Source organism: Phaenicophaeus curvirostris, chromosome Z (assembly GCF_032191515.1).
Source record: "Phaenicophaeus curvirostris isolate KB17595 chromosome Z, BPBGC_Pcur_1.0, whole genome shotgun sequence".
NCBI lineage: Eukaryota > Metazoa > Chordata > Aves > Cuculiformes > Cuculidae > Phaenicophaeus > Phaenicophaeus curvirostris.
This window is the reverse complement of record NC_091431.1, coordinates 76,134,057-76,148,206: the sequence shown is the minus strand read 5'-3', so window position 1 is coordinate 76,148,206 and position 14,150 is coordinate 76,134,057. Positions and strand designations below refer to the sequence as shown.

General features: G+C 45.0%; 1 protein-coding gene across 2 annotated transcripts in view; it reads left to right on the top strand.

The window, feature by feature from the left end:
- ATP8B1 (ATPase phospholipid transporting 8B1) overlaps window positions 1-14,150 on the top strand; it is a 35,977-nt gene that overhangs the window by 9,130 nt on the left and 12,697 nt on the right. For both annotated transcript variants that reach the window (XM_069879996.1, XM_069879997.1), the window contains exons 2-15: window positions 2,953-3,145; window positions 5,224-5,321; window positions 7,076-7,189; window positions 7,713-7,811; window positions 7,918-7,979; window positions 8,405-8,477; window positions 8,573-8,643; window positions 9,893-9,975; window positions 11,126-11,284; window positions 11,457-11,545; window positions 11,668-11,858; window positions 12,354-12,562; window positions 13,260-13,303; window positions 13,446-13,602. In XM_069879996.1, the coding sequence (XP_069736097.1) occupies window positions 2,965-3,145; window positions 5,224-5,321; window positions 7,076-7,189; window positions 7,713-7,811; window positions 7,918-7,979; window positions 8,405-8,477; window positions 8,573-8,643; window positions 9,893-9,975; window positions 11,126-11,284; window positions 11,457-11,545; window positions 11,668-11,858; window positions 12,354-12,562; window positions 13,260-13,303; window positions 13,446-13,602 (1,630 nt within the window). In that variant the 5' untranslated portion in view covers window positions 2,953-2,964. The remainder of the gene's footprint in view (window positions 1-2,952; window positions 3,146-5,223; window positions 5,322-7,075; window positions 7,190-7,712; window positions 7,812-7,917; window positions 7,980-8,404; window positions 8,478-8,572; window positions 8,644-9,892; window positions 9,976-11,125; window positions 11,285-11,456; window positions 11,546-11,667; window positions 11,859-12,353; window positions 12,563-13,259; window positions 13,304-13,445; window positions 13,603-14,150) is intronic.

The following is a 14,150-nucleotide window of genomic DNA, read 5'->3' as shown; positions in this document are numbered from 1 at the left end:
GTCAGTGCAGGTTGTCTTGGCCCTGTGCGTTAAGCTGTTAATGTGCACGTTGCTCTGGAGATAATTTTTGGTTCAAGTGTCTAGTCCTTTCTGTATCAGGTGAAATACAAGATTTTGTGGGAATGGAGTCATAGTCGAGAAACAACATAAGTGGTAAAATGACAAGAAATAAACCAAAATATCACAGTGAGGTATTCAGGTGCCTGAGTTTGAGTTGAATCTCCTACATCTTGAGGTGAATGGCCAACCTTATCCTAGGCTGCACCCAAAGCAGAGGGACCAGCAGGGTGATGGAGGGGATTCTGCCCCTCCGCTCTGCTCTGGTAAGACCCCACCTGGAGCCCTACATCCTGTTGTGGAGGCCTCAGCACAGGGAGGACATGGATCAGTTAGAGAGGGTCCAGAGGCCACAGAGATGATCCGGGGGCTGGAGCACCTCTCATACAAGGCCAGGCTGAGAGAGTTGAGGTTGTTAAGCCTGGAGAAGTGAAGGCTCTGGGGGAAGACCTTAGAGCAGCTTCCAGTATGGAAAGGGGCTCCAGGAAAGTTGGGGAGGGGCTCTTGATCAGGGAGTGCAGGGCTAGAACAAGGAGAACAGATTGAAACTGAAAGAGGGGAGATTGAGATGAGGTCTTTGGGAAAAATGTTTTTCTGTGAGGGTGGTGAAGCCCTGGCCCGGGTAGCCCAGGGAAGTATTGGCTGCCCCATCCCTAGAGGTGTTCAAAGACAGGCTGTATGAGGCTTGGAGCAACCGGATCCAGTGGGAGGTGTCCCTGCCCATGGCAGTGGTGTGGAACTGGATGGGCTGTGAGGTCCCTTCCAACCCAAGCCATTCTGTGGTTCTATGATGCTATGAATTCCTTAACTTTAGGGCCCTCTAGGAAAACAAATGATCTTTTCACAAACGTTTCAGGTTCCCAACTGTGTTGGTGACTAGCTGTCATATTCCTGACTCACTGTGTCAGTAAGCAGCCTATGGCAGCCTGAGTGGGCCCTGGTTATTAATTCATATTAGATCAAACTGGGCATTCCTGTGTTGCCTAGTGATTTTGGTTTAAGAGTCCTGGCACACAAGCCTGCATGCTGGGCGGGCACTGCCGTGCTGTGGCTTGGGAGCGTTGCACACTTTGGGCTCCCAGCCAGCAGCCCTGTCATCTGAGTAGCATATTAAGTGCTCATGGAATATTTATCTCTCTCTTATAAGCAATATTAAGGGCAGGAGACAATTAAGCTTTGCAAAAATAGAAGCAGAGGTGGGTATTGAGAGGGCTTGGTGTCAGCACTGGTGCCTGCTGGGTTTGTTACCAGCAGTGTACAGGGTGCATGCGCTGGTCTTCCTTCGCAACACCAGGCTTTCCTTGCAGGATGGGTCAACAGACAGGGATGAGCTACTGTGCACGTTACTTGGCTTCAGCGATCCTTTAACTTGGATTTATTTTGGAGTTGCCAGGGAGCAGCAAGAGCAGGGCTACTCCCCAAGGGCAGATGGATCACCTCCAGACAGTGATCCAACCAGAGTCCAAGGCCATAAAGCAGTGCCATGGTGATGAGGTGGATCCAGGGTCAAGCTGTGAGATTCAAGAGTTGGGATCAGGCTCAGCGATAGCCAGAGAGGTCCACAGTGTCGAGGCAAAGCTGAAAGGAGCATGGAGATGGCCAAGGCTCAGGTGGAGACCAGCCCTCCTCTGATGAAGCTCAGACAGGGACTGTGGGCTGAGTCAAACTGTGGCTTTTGGTCCTATGAGTGCGGTGGGGCTGGTGAGAGGCTGACTGGGGCCAGAGAGGCTTGTGGGTGGCCCTCGAGGTCCTGGCAGAAATGGCTCAGGTGATGGAGCCCCTTCCTCTCTTCATGGCTTTTCATTTCCATACAGTTGTTCTGATTCCCAGCACAGACAGGACAGAATGGTTGATCTATGGAAACAAGTGCAGGGAATTTAAGCTTCCAGTACAATAAATTTGGGTATCGCACAGTCAGACGAAGAAGATGCACTTGTCTGAATGGCCTGAACCCTTGTGCTGGCTCTGTTATTGAAATACCAGCACACCCAGCAAGGCTACTGACTGGGCAGTGATGACCACCTAGGAAGGGTGCAGGGGTTATATGTAGGTGCTGGCTGGAGGGGAGTTCCACCCGAGTGGAGGGTTTCTAGATTTTGTTTACAAGCTCTTAACCAGACACTGTCTATAGCAGCAGAGCTGTAGAAACTGTAAGAAGAAACTACAACACAAAAATGACATGGATCTGTTAGAGTGAGTCCAGAGGAGATGATCCAAGGGCTGGAGCACTTCCCACACGGGGCCAGGCTGAGAGAGCTGTGGTTGTTCAGCCTGGAGAAGAGAAGACTGTGAGGAGACCTTAGAGCAGTTTCCAGTACAGAAAGGGGCTCCAGAAAGTTGGGGTGGGCCTCTTGATCAGGGAGTGCAGGGACAGGATGAGAGGGAACGGTTTTCAGCTGAAAGAGGGGAGGCTGAGATAAGATCTCAGGGAGAAATGTTTTGTTGTAGGGGCAGTGAGGCCCTGTCCCAGGTTGCTCAGAGCAGTGTTGGCTGCCCCATCCCTGGAGTTGTTCAAGGCCAGGTTGGATGAGCTTTGGGCAACCTAATGCCATGGAAGGGGTCCTTGCCCATGGCAGGGGGGTTGTAATGGCCACTGGGAGTTGGGTATTTGCAGGCTTCATAATTCGTGTGTCCCACTCACAGTACGCTGTGTTACGAGCACAAGGTGTACCTTAGTCTATGGGATGAGCTCATGTAATTACGGAGCAGAAAGGTAAGGAAGGATTTGACTTTGTTTGTGCTTCAAAACCCAGCCCAGACTCTACACTGTTCCAGGAAAACTAGTTCCAAATGTGGCTTTCGGTGGCCGTCATCAACAGGGTACAATTACGAAGATGTGATTTGCAGCGCTTGCTGTGTTAATGCCTTTCCCTAACTGGTACATAATGCTTACAGGGCACTAGCAGCATGATCTCGGAGAGGGATTCGGAAACCACCTTCGACGAGGATTCCCAGCCTAATGACGAGGTGGTACCGTACAGCGATGATGAAACGGAGGACGAGTTGGACAGTCGGCAGCCTGCAGTTGAACCAGAACAAAACCAAATCAATGGAGATACCAAGGGGAGCTGTGATCCATTGAAAAAAGGTAACGGCATGGCAGAAACTTGATTTGGGCAGCAAGTGGTGCTGAGCACAGAGGCTGAGCTGCACGTGGGTCAGTTTGATTGTTGTTAGGAAGGATTTAGAGTGGCCTGTCTGGATCAGCAGAGGAGTAATTGATGGTAATTCAGTTTAACCACTGTCAGAGCGAAAATCAGCTTCATTCCAATCTGCAGCCGGGGTTCTATGCCACTGTTTATTGCATAAAGCTAATGATCTGCATGGTGAGCTCATCTTAATGAGGGCCCTTGATGAACATAGCCTGGGGTCTGAGAGCTGTTCACATAGAACTTGGATACCCGTCTTCCCCGCCATCTGTAACTGCAGCAGCAGCAGCCGATTCACTGTGTTCAGGTGGTTGATTTGGGTGTATTTATGCTTTCTAAGTCTTGCACAGACCAGATTTCAGCCTCAGTGCTGATTTTGCAGCCTTGTGAGTTCCCTTCTTTCCAGGATCATGGAAAGGTAAGGTGGGCAGGCGGAGTTCAAATAAACCTGTTGGGTGCAGGCTGTGTGCTGCCGCCAGCGTAGGAGCAGAACTGGGAGGGATCTTCAGCAGGTTTAGACATCCCTGTCCTTAACCTCTGTCCTAGAGAGTTCTGTAATTCCCCTGAATACCTTCTTTTTCGATGTTGCAATGTGAGTTATTTTTAATTAATTGCTGCCTGTTTACTATGTATAGATTCCTTCCTGTTTGTGTGGCAATAGGGAACAGTTGATCACCTATCATTTTATCACTGCCTGTTACATGGTTAGTTTTGAGGAGGTTTTATGATTACTGAAGTAATAGTCTATAGAATAAATCCAGTTTACTTAGCTTCTCAGATTTTCACGAGTTCTCTCCCCCCAGGATCTCAGAATTGTTTCTGTTGGAAAAGGCCTTTAAGGTCGATGAGTACAACCGTAAACCCAGCACGGCCAACCCTACCACTGAACCCTGTCCCTACGCACCACATCCATGTGGATTTTAAATCTTCCAGTGATGGACACTCCACCACCTCTGCCAGAGCTTGACAGCCCTTTCCATGAAGGAATTTTTCCTAATCTCCAATCTAAATCTCTTCTCGCACTGCTGCCTCTTTTTTTTTTTTTCTCCAGATACTTTGTTTCATAGACATAGTACTCAAGTTTGCTTTGTGGCCCAGTATAAGCACAAGGCAAAAGAAAAAAAGAGAGAAACAAGACTGAAACTGGACCTCTTGCACTTTCAGTTTCTTTTATAAAGTGTGCTATGCTTTTTCCTTTATCCTGGTGAACTGGAGGGAGTCCGAAATCAGGGAGATGAGTTTTGATTCTGCCCTCCAAAGGCCTTGTAGCTCCCACTGGATGCCAAAAGGGGGTTATACTTGGCCAACAAGTCAGGAAAGCTGGATTTCAAAATACCATCTGCCTTCTCCTTCCCAGGCAGGCAAAGCACTCCTGGGAGCTGGCTTAACAGCCTCGTGGATGAGTTCTTCAGTGTGGGCCGGGTATGGAAAATGACAGCAGGAGTAATTCTGGCAGTCGTTGGCCAAAAGCTATGCCTGTCCTGATGAACCCCATTTAGAGGTGGGCTTCGTAGGGCTTAGAGTAATGACAGGGACCTTAGGGTGGAGATTAATGGATTGTTAGCAAGTCTGAAAAACGTTGCACAGTGTGGTTGCATGAAATAACAATTTTTCAAAAGCTGAGTGGACCTTCTCATTTCTAGAAAGACCGAGAAACCCTGTTTGGGTGCTTAGTGCCTCTCAAGTGTAACAAAAGCAAAGCAAGAGAGGGGAAAGAAGGGAATTTAACACGAATAAATGTCACACTGATAGGTTTTCAGTTCCTTGTAGACTTTCCAAATCTTTCATCAATGCTTCTTCCTACCTTAGCTTTTATTTTAATTGTTAATAAAGACAAAGAGCCCGCAAACTTCTTTAAAACCTTTTTTTAGACTACGAACTAAAAAGCAGATACCAGTCTTGTTTCAGCTGCAAGAATATTTAAAAGACAGTGTTTGAGAGCAAACCTGAACGGGCAGATCTGTTCCCTCGTGTTTGCAACAATCAATGTTGACTCATTTTCCCTTGTCTCTTCCAGACTGCAGCTGGCAAGTTAAAGTGAACGATCACCGCTTCTATGAACAGCCCCAGTTCAAGAGAACGATATTCCTGTGCTTCAAAAAAAGCAAATACGCAGTGAGCTTCCTTTGTCTCAGTTACCTGCTGATAGGACTTGTCAGGGGAAACTTAGTTAACCTAAATAAGAGCTCTCCAGCCACTTCTGATCAGTGTAAAAGCCACAATTAACACCTTCTTAGGATTGCCAGCATAACTGGCTTGGGTTTATGAATGGAAAATCAAGGTAGCAAGAGATATGTTTAAGAAGACATGGACTGAGTATGCTTGGTTTCTGATTCCTAGAGTTTTGTCTGCTCAATGACAGCTGTTGCAAACATCCAGATAGGCATCATCTGTCATATAAGAAGCTTCAGTGTAGTATTAAGCGATGTCCCGATGAAGCCAGACAGGGACAGTCTTAAAAATAGAAATTTGGGAGTGTTTAGTCATTTAAATAGTGTCATTCTAAATCCACCTAATTATGATAGAGACATTTTAATTTCATTTGTCACCACGGGAAGGACACAGGTCTGTTAGAGTGAGTCCAGAGGAGGCCACAGGGATGATCCAAAGGCTGGAGCATCTCCCACACGAGGACAGGCCAAAGGAGTTGGGATTGTTCAGACTGGAGAAGAGAAGGCTCTAGGGGGAGACCTTAGAGCAGCTTCCAGTATGGAAAGAAGCTACTGGAAGGCTGGGGCGGGGCTCTTGTTCAGGGAATGCAGGGATAGGAAGAGGGGGAATGGTTTTCAGCTGAAAGAGGGGAGATTGAGATGAGATCTTACAGAGAAATGTTCTCCTGTGAGGGTGGGGAGGCCTTGTCCCAGGTTGCCCAGAGAAGTGGTGGCTGCCCCATCCCTGGAGGTATTAAAGGTCGGGCTGGATGGGGCTTTGAGCACTCTGATGCCCTGGGAGGTGTCCCTGCCATGTCAGAGGGGTTGGAACTGGATAGGCTTTGAGGACCTTTTGAACCTGTGCCATTGTGTGCTTCTATGACTCTAGGAAGACATAAGACTGGGGCTTTTTTCCCTGCTCCTAATCTTTAAAGTTTTTGAAGTGATAAAGTTGTGGTGCTTGCATGTGGTGGTTATTGCAAGTACCAGAAGCTTGGACTGCAGGGTTACATGTGGGCTGTCCAGCTTTGTCTGCGTTGCATTGGTTTGTGTGGTTCCCTTGTATGAGGTAGCCGCCTTGAGGCAGCTTGGGTTATCTCGTGAATGAATATGAACATGTAAAACTCCTACAGCTGGAGCTATTCACCTGGAACTCCCTCCTGCTTATGCTAGGTAAGGACTGGTGTTAGTGAGGGTTAACTGTTGCTCGATCTGACCTCGTCCATCCAGATTAATTAGCAGTATCTTGATTCATTATTTGTAGTTTGATGCCTGCCACCGATTATATCCATAACAGTGATACCATGTAGTCAGCAGACAATGTCTAATGGCATTACAGAGGAGGTTGCCTGGGAGGAGAGTGCTTAGGTTTCCTCCCTTTCTCTGTGCGCCTCTCGCAGTGCCTCATGCACAGCATCACCCACCCGCGGAGAGGCTGTAACCTCTCCACACTGACTGTACAATGCCCCGTTGTCCTCAGCGCAGCTAAAGCTGGAGTCTGAGGTGCTGCTTGTGGTGTGTTCATGTCAGGGAAACAGACCTCTTGTGTCTTGTTTCTTTCAGGCAGTGACCCATGTTAAGCCATTGAGGAAAGGTACAACTTTAACAGTTGATAGGAAAGATTTCACCAGTAAAATGCTTTACCTAAAAATACACCTTGTGCATTTGTCACTTAAGAGGAGTCTGCTGTAGTGAATAACATCTGGTTTCCCTCTGCAGGGAAATGCAATCAGGACGTACAAGTACAACCCCATCAGCTTTTTACCCCTGAATCTGTTTGAGCAGTTCAAGCGAGCAGCCAACTCCTATTTCCTTGTTCTTCTCATTCTGCAGGTAAGACAGACAGAGCAAATTCTAACTGTGAAGTAAATTGGAGGTGCTAATCTGCTGAGCTGAATAATACTTAGGACGCAATTCAGTGCTGTCCTATCAGGAAACCATAGGATATTTTGTAAGGGTCTGTATCTGAACTACTGCAGAAACTAAGTCCCTCTTAACAGGCCTCCGGAATGACATACGTTAGCTTTGTACAGACTAGGCAGCGTTCATGAGCTTCATGAGGAAAAGGTGTTCCTTTTACTCTGTAAAACGTGATGGCCTTAAGTTCCACTCGTGAATTGGAAGTGCCAACAGAAAGATGAGCAACCACAATTGTTGAAGAGAAGCTGATGCTGAGGTAGAGCAGCACAGTCAAACTCTCCCTAGAGAGTTTATTCATCTTCATCACCTGACTTAGAATTCTCTCTCTAATATGTTGTTTTTCTTTCATATATTATAGTCAGATCACTGTTAAATGTCTCTGCGTTGAACGCAATAGATAATCCTGTACTGAACTGATGTTATTTGTCTTTCCTAGTCGATTCCCCAGATATCTACCCTGGCGTGGTATACAACACTGGTGCCCTTACTCTTGGTGCTGGGAATAACTGCGCTCAAAGACCTCGTGGATGACATTGTAAGAAGCTTGTTTGGTTAATGCCAAAAGCAAAAGAAAAGAGCATTGTTTAGTTCTTAACTTGTGATACGCAGTGTGGAGTACATTCTCTGCTCCTGGGTTTCAGGCTCGTCACAGGATGGACAACGAGGTTAATAATAGGACGTGCGAAGTCATCAAGGATGGAAGGTTTGTACCGTTCTTTTCTTAACTTTGTGAGTCAAGTATGTTGCCTTGTTACTAAGATTCATAACAGATCTTAAAGCATATATGACGGGGAAAGTTCAGCTTTTTGTTCAGTACTGTGTGAAAACCTAATTAGAATGGAAGAGAAGTGCCCGAAGGAGTGATTTAAACTTAATTCCCTAGCACTAAATGTGTGCTAAGAGCAGCCTCTTTGGAGAGACAGGCAGAAATTCCTATATAAGTGAAGAAGGGAGAAAAGGGGTAGGCTTTGTTATAAACCCCAATGAACTGCAGTTTCCAAAAATAAAAAACCCACATTACCAAGATGTAATGTTTTTGTACTAAGAGAAGTTCAGTATTTCAAGATTTATAGAGTGAATAGTGTTCTAGATGAAATGGTAATAATTATTAAACTATCTTGATATTAGGTTCAAAAACACAAAATGGAAAGATATTAAAGTTGGTGATATCATTCGTCTGACGAAAAATACTTTCGTTCCTGTAAGTGCTTTAGATATATTTGTTCTATGTTTCTAGAGAGCCCTGTATAAAGCTTGACCGGGATTTATTTGATGCTTATTTATTTGTTTTTCCAGGCTGATATTTTGCTGCTATCGAGCTCAGAACCAAACAGTCTCTGCTATGTAGAGACAGCAGAACTGGATGGGTAAGGCTCTCTCCCTAAGCGTTTCTTGGGTTGGAAAGAGCAGGAAGCATGTTTTTCAGACTCTTGTTTGTCACTTGTTAAGCCATGCTTGAAAAGTTGTGTCCAGTTTTTGATTCCCTCAAATCAAGGATAATTAAAAACTGGTGAGGAGTCACTGGAGTGCCACAAAGATGTCTGAAGTGTTGAAGAAGATTTAGATGAGATATTGGAAAGAAATGTTCTCCTGTGAGGGTGGGGAGGTCCTGGCCCAGGTTACCCAGGGAAGCTGTGGCTGCTTCATCCCTGGAGGTGTTCAGGGCCAGGTTGGATTTGACTTGGAGCAACCTGAAGCAGTGGGAGATGTCCCTGCCCATGGCGGGAGGTTGGAACTGGGTGGGCTTTGAGGCCCCTTCCATCCCAAATCATTCTATGGTTCTATGATATGAAGAAAGAATGCAGGGCTTGGATTTACTCAGCCTGGAGAAGGGAAGGGTGATTTAATCAATTGCCCAGTATTTCAAAGGTAGTTACAGAGAAGATACTCTCTCCACAAGAACAGGCATTGATTGATGGGACGAGAAGCAATGGATACGAGTTTCTTCAGAGGAAATTCTGTGTGCATTCAGGAAGGGTTGTTCACGGTGGTTTATTTTTATTGTTGGAAGGGATTGCCCACGGAAGTGGTGGAATTCCTCTCACTGGAAACAGTCGAGGCTTGGCTTGACAGGGCCCTGGAAAACCCTATTGAAGGTCCTGCTTCGAACAGGAGGTTGGACTGTAGATTACCAGAGGTCTCTTCCAACCTGGGCTTCTCTGTTATTTTAAACTTTTCTTATTCCCTGTCAGAACAGGAAAACAAAAATAAATGTTTTTTTGTGGGAGTTTTTCATAGAAACTGTACGGAGAGCATAAACCTCACTGTCTCTGTCATGTCATTTCTTAAATGTTGGGTTTGTTCACTTTGTTGGAAAAGCTGGTGCTGAATTCTGTTAGAAAAGTCTGTGATGAAACGGACTTTACCTAATGAGGTGCAATATTAGGTGTTCTGAATGAGCAGAGTATTCCTCACTCAGCCTTTAGTAATCCTGAAAATGATGACTTATAACATCACGCAAAACAGGGATCTGTTTGTGTTGCAAAAGGTTTGTTCTCTGTTGGAACTTCTAACAGTGACAGTTGTTAAATATAGTTTTCAAATAATTGAATAATTTAATTTTGCTCGCACTTTGCCTATATCCGTGTTTTTAATAAAATGATCTCTTCTTCTTAGTGAGACTAACTTAAAATTCAAGATGGCCCTTGAGGTAACGCACAGATATCTTCAAGAAGAAAGTGCAGTGGCAGCCTTTAATGGTTTGTACCTTTATAGTCTTTATTTTAAAATATATATTTAATAAAATATATAATAAATATATATATTTAAAAAAAATATATTTTTATTCTTTATATTCAAGCACGTTCCACTGCTGCTTGAGCACTTCACAGTATAAGGAAATAAAATACGGGTGGGGACAGAAGCACTGCCAGTGGCGCTTGTGATTCTGGAGCTACTGGCTTCCTGGCTTTTGTCATGAGGCAGTGTAAAGAAGTTGTGTGAATAAATAGTGCTGCTGGGCAAAATACTGTCTGTTGACGATGAGACCTTTGCCATGGATGAGCTACAGCGCGCTGTGTAGAGGGAGTGGGGCCCTTCCTTAGCGTTTGCCTGCCTGTTTTCCTTAGGAAAATGAACAATGGCTCTGGGAGGAGAACCTGTCCACAGAGGCTTCGGTTCTAGGATGGGAGATCTGTGGGCTGTGACTTGCTGTGAGACCGTGAAAGTGTTTTAGTGGTTGTGTCTGACATTTTACCCTTCCTTGCACACCTACCGGCCTTGATGAGACAGGGTTCAGGGCTAGGAGCAGCGGAGTTTGGCTTGAAACCACTGTTTGGTGATCCTCTGTAGCAACTGGCAGTTATGCTGAAATCTACCTTTTTTTATTTATTGCTGAAACACAGTTTGGATAATGGGAAGTGCAGCATGAGTCAAAATTTTAGAATGAGCTCAGTTTTAGGGATGGAAATGCAAATATATAGCATAAAGTAAGCAGTGGGAATCAGGCAAGGCCTAAGAGCCAAAGCGAAAGGTCCCTTTTTCAGCTGTAATGTTGACTTCAGTGGCAAAACGGACTGAGCATTTGTTAAAACTTAAGAAATATTAAAAGCAAAGGTGACCTAAAAGTGCTCTGTTTGGCAGTCAATGCTGCATGTACTGGTCCTGGCGTAGAAATGAATTCTTGCTGCTATTTCAATAGGGAAAGCTAAATGCCACCCTCAGATACCATGTTTAAATATCAGCAATATGGCACCGAGTATTTGTGCATGCTAAATTGCAAGAAAATTGTTTTTTTCAGAACAAAAAGAACAACCTCATTAAGTACAATTTCTTCTCTGATGGGGACAAATTGAATGCGCTTTGATTGATCTGTTTTCTATTAAACATATTCTCTTCCTGATCTTTTAGGTCTAATTGAATGTGAAGAGCCGAATAACCGCCTGGATAAGTTTACAGGAACGTTATTCTGGAGAAACACGAGTTATCCCCTGGATGCTGATAAGATTTTGTTGCGTGGATGTAAAATCAGGAACACAGACTTCTGCCATGGAGTGGTTATATTTGCAGGTGTTTATGAACTGAACATGTGTAACATTAACCGAGTAGAAGCATGCCCTGTAGAGTGAACGCGGACTGTATTTTATGGTCCACTTTAGTAAAATAGCAATGCTAGCACAGAACGTTTTGTATCTGCACAGAGTGTTTTGTATCTTATCTTTTGTTTTCTTTATTTTTTTAGGTGCTGATACAAAAATAATGAAAAATAGTGGAAAGACAAAATTTAAAAGGACCAAAATTGACTCCCTTTTGAATTACATGGTTTATACTGTAAGCCTTTTTGTTTAAAATTCAGATGCTTGAATTCATTTTAAAGTGAATAGAGTGGGATATGTGATTTATGTCAAGCCAATGTTTCCAGCATGTCACAGGCCTCTCTATGTGCACTGCAGATCATTGTCCTCCTCATCCTGCTGTCGGCTGGCCTTGCCATTGGCCACACTTACTGGGAGCAGCAGATCGGCAACTCCTCCTGGTACCTCTACGATGGAGAAGACTTCAGTCCTCCGTATCGTGGCTTCCTTAACTTCTGGGGCTACATCATTGTTCTGAACACCATGGTTCCCATTTCCCTCTACGTGAGGTAGGCAGGTACCTTGGCTTTTAATGGAGGAACCGGTGATGGGGTTGAGTTACTTAACTTAGAGGTTAACAGTGGATGGACGTGGTAATGAATCATTTTGCCTTTGACAAACCCATCTGTAACGTATTTGAAGTGCTCCAGCCTCCTCCCCGCTCTTCTCCAAACTGTACTTGAGCACTATTCCCAAGCAGGATTACAGATTGGAACGGCAGCAGCACCATGGGCACTTAAGGCTTGATGAGTCTGTAGAGGCTTTTTCTCCATTACTGTGGTAGTGTTGAAGCTGAGCTGTAGTCTGACCTCTGTTTGAGTGACCCATCCAGGAGTGACGGTGCTCTCTAATCAGCTGGTAAATGTAATTAATTAACTTATCTTAAGCTCTTGGGCTGTATGAGCAATGGAAAACAGTCATAGTCCCCTGGATCTGGTAATATGTGATTATTTTCAAACATGAGATGCAGCTGAGAGTGAGAAAATCCATTTTATTCCTTTTAGCGTTGAAGTGATCCGTTTGGGCCAGAGTTATTTCATAAACTGGGACCTACAGATGTATTACCTCGAGAAGGACACGGCCGCCAAGGCCAGGACCACCACGCTGAATGAGCAGCTGGGGCAGATCCACTACATCTTCTCGGACAAGACCGGAACGCTCACACAGAACATCATGACCTTCAAAAAATGTTGCATAAATGGCCAAAGATATGGTAAGTCCGTGCCACGCTGCTGTCCCCTGTAGTGAAAACTACGGCTAGCCCAGGAGCTCTGGTTTGTGACAGAAATGCCAGAGGAAGACCCTGCAGGTCCCTCTCTGGCACAGCTGGCAACCTCACATCATGGAATCCCAGAATTATAGAAACAGCATCATAGAATCGTTAAGGTTGGAAAAGCTCTCTCAGCTCATCCAGTCCAACTGCCAGCCCAACACCACTGTGCCCACTAAACTGTGTCCCGAAGTGCCAGGGCCACACATTTTTTTTTAACTCCTTGAAAGATGGAGACTCCACCACTGCCCTGGGCAGCCTATTCCATACAAATGAACAGGAATTGTAATGCTTGTTTGAAATCAGGTGCCTACGAGCCGCTTGAGTTTCAACTGACCTTCCAGGATTTTGCCCTGACATTGAATGAAGCTCCAGTAAAACTGAATTGTTGGGGTTTTCCCACAATTTTCCCCTTTAAAAAGGGGAAGCTGATGGAAGCCTGAGTGGAAATTTCCCTTTAGGAAAGTGCGAATTAGTAATTTACAGGAGGCTTTGGTTTTGGTCTAAATGCTTCAGGGACAAAATTAATCTGGTAACAAATAAGCAGATTTAATGAGAACAGCATTTTTTTTTTGTTTCAGTGTTAGTGAATGAGTTGTAAGAACTTTGTTACTCTGTCCCATGCCTTCTCACATTGCAGGAGACTGCCGGGATGGAGCAGGGCAACTTCAAAGCCACCCAGAGGTAGGTCGCTCTGATCTGGTGAGTCCCTACGGTCTGTAGCACAGAGATCATTCCCTTCTCAAGGTATGAAGGGATGCAGGTAGGCACAGAGCAATTGTACGTGAGGCAACTCAAACTCTCCCTTCTTCTGTTTGCTAAGCAGCAAGTGGATTTCAGCTGGAATCCGTATGCAGATGGGAAGTTCTCGTTCTGTGATCATTACCTGATAGAGCAAATCAAATCTGGAAAGGAGCCAGAGATTCAAAAGTTCCTTTTTCTGCTTGCAATTTGTCACACGGTCATGGTTGATGCTTCTGATGGTTAGTATGTTTGGGTTTTATTCTTTTGTATGGAAAATCAATAATTCAAATCCCTTTGCCCAAAGGAGGGGTCAAAACCGAATGCCGATCCCGTAAGTGAGGAGTGCGAAGATGCTCATTTAAATTAAACCATAGCAAGAGCTGGTTCCTGGTGCTACAGTTACCTGTCCTTTGTGGGAAGCCGGTTGCCTTTATGATGGTTACAGCCGGGGCAAACACGCATATTAAATAACAGCAGATATCAAAAAGGAGGGGAACAGGTTGCACAGAGGTTTGTGTTTTCATGTTACACGTCTCTCCACACAAATACTCTTTAAAGCCTCAAAATCATAAACCTTCAGTAAAATGCTAATGCCACTAGCATAGCCACTGGTTCCACACGCATTGGTGAAAGCACAAACATGACTGGATGCCTGTTTTCGGTGTGGAAAAACAAGTGTTTTCAGCGCAAGCGTTTCATGGAATCATAGATTCATTAAGGTTGGAAAAGCCCTCTAAGCTCATCCAGTCCAGCCATCGGCTCAACCCCACCGTGCCCTCTAAACCAT